This window comes from Onychomys torridus, chromosome 15, assembly GCF_903995425.1.
Source record: "Onychomys torridus chromosome 15, mOncTor1.1, whole genome shotgun sequence".
NCBI classification, from domain to species: Eukaryota; Metazoa; Chordata; class Mammalia; order Rodentia; family Cricetidae; genus Onychomys; species Onychomys torridus.
In genome coordinates, this window is record NC_050457.1 from 66,491,133 (window position 1) to 66,503,158 (window position 12,026).

At 38.5% G+C, this 12,026-nt stretch overlaps 1 protein-coding gene across 1 annotated transcript in view; it reads left to right on the forward strand.

The window, feature by feature from the left end:
• Dnah5 (dynein axonemal heavy chain 5) overlaps positions 1-12,026 on the forward strand; it is a 232,159-nt gene that overhangs the window by 46,000 nt on the left and 174,133 nt on the right. The window contains 5 exon segments of the mRNA XM_036206930.1: positions 846-991; positions 4,863-5,044; positions 5,705-5,934; positions 8,341-8,531; positions 8,622-8,709. Coding sequence (XP_036062823.1) covers positions 846-991; positions 4,863-5,044; positions 5,705-5,934; positions 8,341-8,531; positions 8,622-8,709 — 837 coding nt within the window.

Below are 12,026 nucleotides of genomic sequence, written 5' to 3' on the forward strand. Positions count from 1 at the left end.
TGAAGGTATGTAATAAAGGTATTGATTTAAGGAAATGTCAAAAAATAGCAGACTTTCATTTCAATCACAGTTGTTGAAGACACCCTTTGGGATGGGCACTGACATAAATGTTCAGGATGTAAAGATGGAAAAACGAATTACCAAAGGAGCAGACGCAAGCGTAGCCAAAGTGATGCACACAGGGATGGATGTATGCTTAGGTGATAGGCAGGACAGGACCAGAGACACCCCCACCCCACCCCAGTCACAGGTGGCCTCCTAGGAAGATGCGCCAGGCTGGTAGGAGAGCTGGGAACTGCTAAAGAAGAAAGAGTGTGCAACAGCTATGTGTGGAAAAGCCAAAAGTACCAAGGAGATTGTGGTGATGTAACAAGAACGAACCCCATAGGCTTGTATATTTGAATGCTCGGTCCCTGGTTGGTGGAACTATTTGGGAAGGATTAGGAGGTATGTCCTTCTTGGAGGAAGTATGTCACCTCCTTGGAGTGGGCTTTGAGGTTTCAAAAGCCCGTGCTATTCCTAGTGTGCTCTCTCTGCTTCATGGTTGCTGTCTTGACATGCAAACTCTCAGCTACCGCTCTAGCACCATGCCTACCTACCAGCTGCTATGCTCTCCAACATGATGGTCATCAACTCACTTCCTGACCTGTAAGAAATCCCCCATTAAACACTTTGTCTATAAGTTTCCTTGGTCATGCATCTTTTCACACAATAGAAAAGTAACTAAGACAGGTATGTGTAACCCAAGCAACTTTAATCCTGATGCGCCTGCTGTCATTGAATAGTGTATACATGTTTGAGGAAATGCTTTACCTAATCAGTCATTCATTTTGTTTTTCCCAAAGAGGACCTGGAGTTGCTGCTTGACCGGGTTAATGATTTGATTGAGTTCCGAATCAATGCCATTTTGGAAGAAATGAGCAGCATGCCACTCTGTCAGCTCCCTCAGGAGGACCCCCTTACTTGTGAAGAATTCCTCCAAATGACAAAGGTTATCAGAAGACTGATTTTTTTTTACAAAAAACTTTTTTTAATAAAAGGCATATTTGAATCATAAATTAGGATTTTAAAAAATTAAAAAATTTTGCTCTGTGATAGATGTTATTCAAATGTGAACTTTCTGACAACTTGAAGATAAAAAAATTTTTATCTGAGCTGCTACTAATAAATTAGTTCCTTTCAGATCAGTTGAAGGCGGAATCACTGTGGCACAAATTTCCATTTTTTTTCATGTTTTATGAAGGGCAAAGGTATTTTTATTAAAGAAGAACTTCAGTAAGCAAGAGTTAATTATGTAGTAATTGGGGCAGATTCTGGGCAAAGTTTCTTCTTTAAGCACTTCCAGAAAGCTGTTTCCAAGCTAATATTTTGTAGCATAGAGTTCTGGACTTGTCTCTAGGAAAGCTGGGAAAAGCCAGAGGCTTGTGCTTATGCCACACAGGGTGGAGACTGTATTTACAGGTTCATCACACTTTGATATATGAAAATAAAACCCTCCAAAGGTTTTCATAATTCCTCAAATATCCTTGCAAATGGCACATTTTCTTCCTATGTTAGGCCCAAGCTTCTGGCAGATAGGCTCTACCCCTTTTGGAAATGGCACTTTAGCCTCATTTATGACATTCCCTATGGGTATTCTGGTGATATGAACTCTTCAGTGATGATTTTAATATTGTTGGCCAGTAGCACTTACTGGAGGACCCATTATATTCCATTCAGCTTGTGGCTATACTAGAGCTCAGATTTATTACTAAAACAGAGTGGTAGCCACAGCTAGGTGAAACAGAAGGTGGACAGACCCTGGGGTGGAAGCTTTCTTTTGCTAACTCTTTCCTGTGAAGACTCATGGAGAGTGAAGTTCATTGCTTGACATTTAAAGTCCATTTTTTTTTTAATTTAAAATTTGTGTGTGTGTGTGTGTGTGTGTGTGTGTGTGTGTGTGTCCCTCCACAGAGGCCAGAAGAGGCATCAAACTCCTGGAGCTGAACTCTTAATGCTCTCTTCTGGCCTGAACTCTGAACTCTGGAAGAGTGACAAGCATTTCTAACCACTGGGCCACCTCTTCAGTCCCCATGCTCTAAGTTTTTATTGGCTATTGTCGCCATGGTACATTTTGCTTTCCAAGAAAAGGCTCAGATTCTTAGAAGGAATCAAGGATTCAGTGTAAACTGTCTTGTTTACAGAAGTATTCTAGCCACAGAAGCCATATTTCTCAACTAGAGAGCAGTGAGAACACATCTGATACTGACCTCCTTGGTACAAGGAGGGTTTCAAAGTCCAAGACCCTTGAAGAGGATAGGCCCGTTGGTGCTAACACCTTTTTGCATATATATTGAACTTCGATTTATATTAACTTGTTATTAGCTGATTAAAGCTTAATGACTGCTTTGTAGAATTCTGATTGCCCTCTTTGCAATGATATTTAATATTTTTCCTGTAATCTTTAAGTTTTCTCCTCATCATAAGAGAAATCATTTAGCTCTGTTGTTTATAAAATGTAGCTTAAAAATTTTAAATCAAGTTTTAGATTTTAAAAGTGGAGAAATTAGCATTTATGCCCATCATATCATCATTGTTGTGAATTTTGTGTATTTCATGACTCTCCTTGTACTAACAGCAGAATTGCTAGTGGTTATGCTTTTTGCCTCTCAGCTAGTGTGTCTTTGTAAAATTTTTTTTTCATGGCATTATATGACTTTGACAATGACACCTTTGTAACATTTTATTGAAATGATCTATATTGTTTTTTTACTACTGTACATTAAATGGCTCCCAAAGTTAGTCAGTTTTGCCAAGAGCTATAATAAATATATATATGTATATATTTTTTTTAGATCTTCAGTATCATTGCCCCAAATAAGATTATTGTGTCAAACTGTATGGTTTTATTTCAAAACTCTTTATTGTCATAGACAAATTGTTTTCCAAAGGGTGATTCCAATGTATAAAGCCATAATGCTATAATACCAATGTCACTACCTTCAAGACAAACACTGTTCTATTATAATTTACTAATTTTAGCTTGAATGATGAAATCATACAATCTAAATTAATCTGTTTTTATTACCCATAGAAGTGCTTCCTGTTGACTGTTTTACTTTCTATAATGTTTATTTGTTTTATGATTTTTAATTTTTTCATGTATAGATATGTTGTTTTTAAAATTTTTATTTCTTTTGTTTTTGAGGTTATGCTATAATTACATCATTTTCTCATCCCTTTCCTGACTCCAAATACTCCCAGGCACCCCTCCACGGTCTCTTTCAAATTCATGGCTCCTTTTTCATTAATTGTGACTGCATACATGTATGTATATATTTACACACACATACATAGATTCCTAAGGACATAAATATAGCCTGCTCAGTCTGTATAATGTTACTTCTATGTATGTTGTCTGGGCTCACCATTTGGTTTTGGATAACCGATTTGAGTGCTCTTTCCTGGGGAAGACGATTTCTCCTGCTCTCTTCACTCCTTAGCTGCTTTTGTAGTGTTCTATGTAAGGGTTGAGGCTTCTCGGGCTTTTCTCTTTCCACATTAGCTGCTTTGTGAAGAGGGAGGTGGTGGGGACTCAAGGGCAGAACCTCTGGACAGTTTCCGTGCCTAATGTCACCATGGAGACGAGTCACTAAAATGAAGTGTCAGGTGCTAGAGGCCATGTCTTTGATTTGTTATGTTTGACGCAGGGACATTTTGATGAATCCATTATTACTTTGTTTTCATCCTATTCATAATCTGCTTTATTAATTTTTATGTTGTTTACACTTTTATAACCATAGCTTCTCTTAGAAAAAGTTGAGGGATTTGAGTAATCTTGTTGGAATGACATTAGTTGTCAAGAGTTACTATCCAAAACACCAACAGAAAGGAATTCTGGGATTTCGAATACATGCTACTGCTGCTGAGAGGACTGAACAACTACTAGGAGGTCAATGGAGGACTTATTTCCTGGGAGATCTAGCCTTGAGAATGGGAGATGATATCATGGTCCATTTTGAACCTCTTTAGCCTAGAGTCAAAGGACTCAAGAAGCAGTTTAAGAAAATATTAATGATCTCTTAAAGAACAAGGAGCTAGTTGATTTAGAATGAGGCAAACAAGTTCTGCAAACAAGTCCCCTAGTTGGATGTTATTAGCTAGTCAATAATAGTAAGGACTTCTTGAGGACTTCTGTTCTGGACACTGCTCCTGGCACTCACACATGTCATATGGAGTGCATGCATAAAATAATGTTAATTTATTCTTAAAACATTTCATACATACACATAATACATCTTAATCATATCTATACCAACTTCTTCCCTCCAACTCTGCTGGTTCTTCCTCTAACTTCAAGTTCTTATTAAAAAGTAACATACTGAGCCCAATTAACATCGCGTACATACACAAACCTGTGGGACAGGGCAAACTGTCAGTGGCCACCTCTCAAGGTTACTATTTCTGTTGCTGTGGTAAAATATCATGACAAAAAGGAGAAAGGGCTTGTTGTGGCTTGCAGTTCAAGGGTACCATCCATCCTGGCCTGGAAGTCAGAGCATCAGGAGCCTGAGGCAGCTGCTTATGATTTTTCCACAGATAAGGAGTGAAGAGGGATGGATGCTCGTGTTCAACGCACATTCTTCACTTTTGTATCATGCAGGGTCCAAGCCCCAGAACCACCACTCTAGACAGGTTTTCCTACCTCAGCTGATCCTAGGTCTCAAGTTGATGACTGAGATTAACCACCACAGTGTCCAACCATCAACTGAAGCTAAAATATCAGTTGGAGGCTGCATCTGTGCCTTTGCTGATCTTCTTGTCAAACTCTCAAGAGCTGGAAATGACACGTGACTGTTGTCGTTTGTTCTTATTGTTGTTAGGACCTTTGTGTGAATGGTGCTCAGAGACTCCATTTTAAAAGCTCCCTAGTGGAGGAAGCAGTCAATGAGCTAATAAACATGTTACTGGATGTGGATGTCCAAGCTGAAGAAGCAGGTGAAAAAGTCTCTCACAAGAATGCCGGTTCTAACGGCGACCCTTCAGGTGAGAGGGGAGGAAAAGGGTCTGTTTTTCTTTTCTTTCAGGATAGTTACTGGAAACTAAAATTTAATTTTCTACACCACCATCATTTTCATACATCGAGAAAACATTACCCCATTTCTAAACTGATATTTACAAATCTGAAATTATGATTCCGCACAAATGGCAATGACTTGGGTGCTTCTCATTATTTTGTGTTAAACTGCAAATGTGCTTCATGTGAAAGAGGGACCTGGCATTTGACTCTTTTACAATTCATGTAAGGTTTGGTATTATGTTTCCCTTTGGTATAGGGTAGGGTAGAAAAGAGTTGGAATTCCTCGTACAAACTAAAGCCAAATGTTTGCTCCAGAGAGGAGGGGAAGATGCTATTTCCTAAGATTTTTAGGGGTGTTGTTGCGAGAGAACACCCCAGAACACAGGTCTTTGAGGCCCAGTATGACTTTTAAACAACCTATAGTCCTTGATCTGTTATTGGCTGTTTTCCCATATTGAGATGATTTCTACTGGACTAGCTTATGCCCCAATTTCTTCTTCCTATCCTTCAGCAATCTTTTCTCAGACGCAGGACATTTAACTGGTATTGAGTTTACATGTAATTTTTCTTAATTTCCCCTGTGATTTAATGGATCTCTCTCTCTCTCTCTCTCTCTCTCTCTCTCTCTCTCTCTCTCTCTGGAAGAAGAGAAGGACATTCTGGGGTGTTGGCATCTTCCTTTAATTCTGGGTCTTGTCCTCTGTCTTTGACAGCAACCACAAGGAAGAAAAAAGACAGTGAGATGTTAGAGGAAGCCTGTGAGCTGCTTTCCCATTTTAACCATCAAAACGCTGATGCTCTCTTGAAAGTGACAAGGAATACTCTGGAGGCCATTCGCAGGCGTATTCATTTCTCCCACATGGTTAACTTCCGGGGTATGGTCTCGCACAATTTTCCTATTGGTTGACCAGGTAGAACGCTGGTGTGTGTGTGTGTGTGTGTGTGTGTGTGTGTGTGTGTGTGTGTGTGTTGTGGTGTACATGTGTGAGTATGTGTGTGTGGTATGTGTGTACACTCCTGTTAAATTTCAATAATCAAAAAAAATGTTCCATTCATTATGCACCTCCTGATAAGTTTCAGTGGCGTGACTTTTGCCCATCCCCACCTATTCTATGATGTGGGTCCTCTCATCACTTGTATTTAAACTGAGAAACTTAGGGCCTGGAAAGATTATTTTGCCAATGTTACTGAGATCTTGATGACATAAAAATCAACATAATTTAAAATGCTCCTGTAATAAGATGAAAACATGAAGAAAACTGATCCAAGAGAGAAAAGCAGTTTTAACAGAAGACATATGGGAGAATTTTTTCAGTGGTGAATTTTTAGTTTTTAATCAATCCTATTATTTTTCTTAATATTTTATTAATTAATTTATGTTTTGTGTCTTTCACATCCTGTCACTAGATCCCACCTGTCTCCCTCCCCCTCTAAATAAAACAAAATATAATTTAAGAGAAAAAAGAAAAAAAAATAGGAAAAAGGGAAAAATCTCATCATGGAAGCTCCAGTGTGATACAATGAGTCACAAAGTAACCCTTATCCGTACATTTTCACATGTAGGCATTTGTTGCAAAGGATCATTGGTCTGGTTTGAGGCCCCTGGTCTCTGTTGCATCATGGACACTGGGCCCTCAGTGGGACTCTTCCTGAATACCCCATTGTTCCTCTGTGTTGTGGAGATCCTGCAGCCCCAGGTCCACAGGACTGACACCACCCCTCTGTTCTCCAGCAGATCACAGATAGGGTGGATATTGGGGTGAGCCACCTCATAACCCTGGTTTGGGGCCTGGATAGTTGCAGGGTTGTTCAGCCTGCCAGTGCTTCCCCCGACTTTGCCACCAGGGTGAGCTCTTCAGCATTGCCCTGGCTAGTTCACCCCTTGCAGTGATGAGCAAGGGATGGGACCAGTTCTTGGGGTTTTCCCTGTCCTCAGGGTTGGTTCTCCCACACCTACACCTTCAGGGTCAGCTCTACTGGTGCCCAGGCAAGGTGTAGGGGTCACTCTCCTGAGTGCTGCAGCTGATGAGGGTGTAGGGACAGCTCTCCATTCTTAGTACTCCAGGACCACCTGCCTCAGGCATTGATGCACATGGGGGGACATGCATCTTTCCCCCACCCATCTTACCACATGGCAGATGAGTAATGGGGACATTACTCTCCCATGCTCACAACATCTGGGCTGGCTCACCTACACCTCTGCCAATGAGGTTGGCTCTATTATATTGCCCAGGTGAGGTGCAGGGCCTGTTCTCCTGAGTTTAACCAATCTTATTAATGAGAAAAGTTTGACGTCATCCCCCTAAAATTAGAATTTATTAATTATTTTCATGATATTTCAGCTGGCTTCTTCATTCTGAATGCCTTCATCTTTTTCTCAGCACTGTTCAGAGAAGGGCTTAGGCTCTTCTAAGTATGCTACAAAACCCCATGAATGTTAGGAATATTCTGAACTTAAAATCTAGTTAAAGAATAGTAGAAAGGGAAACAACAATTAATTGAGAAAAAAATAACAGGATAAAAAAAGCTTACTTATTTTGAAGATATATAATTAAAGTGAAGTATAATATTGCATTGGAAGTGGATGAAGAAAAAGATCTGTGAAATAATGTTTTGGGTCATAACTTTCATTTATTTCAGAATAGAAGAAAATTCCTTCTTTAGACACAAGGCTGTTAAAAGCATTCACCAGATGTTGGCTCATATGTTAAGACAGTAAATCACAGTTACTGCATAACTTTGTGCATTGCAGGTGTTTTCAACTATATAAAATTGTTTATGGTTCACATGCACATGCTACACATGCATCTCTGTCTACATCCTTAAACTTACAGATATACCCAACTTTAAAAGCACTGTTATTATAAATAATGAGTTACATTAAACTTTTCCCTGTGTGTGATAACTCTCCCAAATTTTCAAATATCCCTGTGGAAGGCATTTTATTTGAAATTCCAAAAATTACTTGTTCTCACTTTCATCTATTATAGTTTGTTCTTCATTTCTTGTTTGCTTACTCTGTATTTAATTCATTGCTGGCACCCTGCTACTTCTACACTGAACATTTCCTACATTTTATGTAGATGTACCAGCAAACTATGATCAGCAGAATGACTTGAAATCCACTGAATCACTGTTATAGTGAGCAAAATCAGATCTTCAAATATTCATGCAGTTATTTGACAAATATTTGTCTGCTTATATATGTATTATGTATTCTTAATTTTTTTGGGTAGGTTCTATTAAGTATATTTCAACTAAAAAATGGTATGTTAACTCAGACAGTAACAATGCATCTAAGACGAAGCAGAACCATCTTCCCATTTTTCGGGCAAGCATCACTCTGGCCATTCCAAACATTGCTATGACTCCTACCCTGGAAGACATACAACAGACACTGAACAAAGCTGTGGAATGCATCATCAATGTCCCCAAGGGGGTTAGACAGTGGAGCATTGAGCTGCTGTCCATGGTAGGTAGAGTATGAGAAAAAGGTGCTTCATTTGGGAGCCTCTCTGTTTAAAGATGGGGCAAGGTTGAAGAGCATCCCCTTGCATTCTAGAGGAAGTTGCACGAAAGAAAAATGGCTGCTCTGAAGAACAGTGAAGACAGTGATTCTGATGTTGAGGCGGAGGAAAGTGAGCTGCAAGGTAAATATGCTTTAACATTGAAAAAAGTCTCTCTCTCTCTCTCTCTCTTTCTCTCTCTGTATGTTAGTGTTTGTACATGAGTGTTTCTCTATGTGCATATGCGTATTTACATGCAGGTGCCCATGGAGGCCAGAAAGGGGAGCTGGAATTACTGGAAGTTGTGAGGCACTTGATGCGGTGCTGGGAATGGATCCAGGGTTCTCAGCAAGTGCTCCCAGTCACTGAGCCATGTTACCCAACTTTTCAAACAATGTCATTATAAGCCAAATGTTTATAGTACCTATAATATAGATATTATAGTATCTGTAATATGGATTTACAATAGCTCCTGTGCTGTGTGTGGTTTTCAAATCGTATTCAGAGTATTAATCTTTGAGCCATTTTGAGTTTAAAAACATTGAGAATCACATACTGATACCTTAGTATCACACATCTCCTGCTTCTGTTGTGTCTATCACAACTGCTTGTGCATAAATGATGTTTGGTCTGACCTACTAATGACTGAAGACAGGAAATGTTTTTCATTTCACACTTTACTGAAGAACTGGTTACCCTCACAATGAATGAATACTTCCTGGCACGTTATAGGTATTTTCGACCTATTATGAGTTCCGTTTTGTTCACACATTCTGAGTGTCACTGTGCATCCAGCAGTTTTCATTTGTATTCTGGAAAAGGGGGGGGGGACTCCAAGTTGCTAACAATAGATATCAGATGTCCTCTTCAGTCCTCACGTTCCTTTTAAATCAGCATCACAGTTAACAGACATAGTAGAAATTGGTTGGTATTGCTCTCCCCTGAGATGATAAATTGACTAACCACAAGGAAGAAATGGAAGCCAGTACTTTTTTGAAATAGCACTAATGAGGAAGGTAGAGGTAGCTGAAAATCCTTTCCCATACTTACTTATTTACTCTATCTATTTATGATCTATCTATCTATCTATCTATCTATCTATCTATCTATCTATCTACCATCTATCATCTTTCTATCATTATTTATTAACAAGCTAAGAAGCACTTTCTGGAGATGGACAGATGACTCACCAATTAGGAATACATACTGCTCTTGCTGAGGACCTGAGTTTGGTTCTCAGCATCCCTGTCAGGTAGCTTACAACTGCTTGCATTTCTAGTTTCAGGGCCTCTGATATCCTTTTCTGGCTTCTGTGGGTACTTTCACTCATGTACACATGCTCAGCCCCCAACGCATACTTACACACAATTAAAAAAGAAATATAATATTAAAGAACATTTGCTATTATTCATTAGCTTCTATTTTGTTTTTATCTGGAAACATTGATTTAGTTCCTAGAATTCCTTAAAATTCAGTATCTTCCAATGAGAATATGTTCAATCATGAATCACAGCCTGAGAAGAAAAAAACATGACCACAGAACTAAAGCAACACACTACAGTCTGGCTGTTTTTTTTCTTTTAACTGTAGAGTTCAGAGGTTTTTTTTTTTTTGTTTTTTTTTTTTTTTTTTTTTTGTATACTCAGAGTATCATCATTGTCTAATTTTAGAGCATTTTTATTATCGTAAGATGAACCTCTGCTCCAATTAGCATTCCTTTTGCTTTCTCTTTCTGCTCAGTCCTTGGCAGCCACTGGTCTATCTCCCATCCCTGACGATGGATCATTCTGTGTGTGGTGTTCTGTGGCTGGTTACTTCCATTTGGCATAGTATTTCCATTTTTATCCATGTGTAGCAGGAAACATTCACTTTACATTTTCTCTACTGTAGTGACATAGATGGGTCCCAGGCCCTGCATATGCCAGCCAAATGCTTTGCTACTGGCTTCATTCTTAGACCTTGCTTGTTTGAGACAGGATTTTATTGTGTAGCTTAGGTTGGCCTTGAACTTGTTAGATAGTCCAGGCTAGTCTTGAACTCAAGATTATCCTACCCCCTACCTTCTGAGTGCTAGGATTGCAGGCACATAGTATTCATTTCTTTTTATCATTGAATTATATTTCACACTACAGATAAATTACATTTTATTTATTTGTTAGAGAGTTGATGAACAGTTAGGTTGTTTCTATATCTGCATTATTATTAATAATTCTTCTAAGTGTGTAGTGGTGTTTGTGTGTTTTATACATGTGTACATGTGTATGCAGGTATTTGTGTGCATGTGTGTGTACATGGATGTGTGGAGGTCAGAAGTTGATGTTGGGTGTTTTCCTCAATTGCACTCACTCTTAAGTTTGGAGACAGAGTCTCACTGATCCTAGAGCTCATCAATTGGCTAAGCTGCCTGGTGTGAATGCTCCAGGGATCTGCCTTTTTCTTCCCATCCCACCCAGTGCTCACTCAGTTACACATGCTTGTTGCATACCCAGTGTCTATGTGGGTGCAGAAAATCCAAACTCAAGTCCTCATTTTTAACAATTGAGCCATCTTCCAAGCCCAGGATTTTATGTGGAAATGTTCTTATTTCTCTTGGATTATACTGACAATTAGGATTATTGAGCATTTGGTAACTTTATGTTTGACATTGGGAGGAAATGCCAAGCTACCTTTGGAAGTGAGAACCTCATTTTATTTTCCCACGGGCAATGCAGGAGGGGTTCATTGCTTTTTCTCTTCTAGTCACTGATAGTTATTTTTGCCTTTTCTCTGTAGCCATTATAATAGCTACAGAGTGGCACATCACTCTAGTTTTATTGAGAATTTCTGCAATGGTCAGTGAAGTTACGTACCTTTTTGTGTGGTTTCTGGTCATTTGTATGTTTCTTTGGAGCAATATCTATGAATTTTTCCATGTTCTTAAAAATTCACTCAGTCAAATTTCTGTAAGATTTTTATGTTCTGAATAAAACTGTAAAATTTTCAATTACATTATAGATTTATTTTCAATTTCTTGTAGATACCTTTGGAAGAATAAAATTTGAGGCTTAGGTTCTATTTAGTTGTATTTTCATTTTGTATCTAAGCAACAGTGGCTTAACATAAGGTTAGGAAGACTTATTCTCTTTTAAAGTTGCGTAGCTTAGCATTTATATTTCAGTCTATGATTCATTTCAAGTGAAGTTGGAGTTTAAATTCATTATTTTCCATGTGGGTGTGTATTTGTTCTTCTACTGTTAGCTAAAAAAAACCAAAAACCAAAAAACAAAACAAAAAAACAAAACCCATTGTTCTATCATTGAATTTTCTTGAGACCTTTATTATTTATTTTTATTTTAATTTATTTTATTTACTAACTCCCTTAAATATGAGTGTACATCTCAACCTTTATTTCTGGACTCTTGGTTTTGTTCTGTTAATCTCAACTCACGCTTATTATAGTGCCACATTGACCTTCCTGCTAT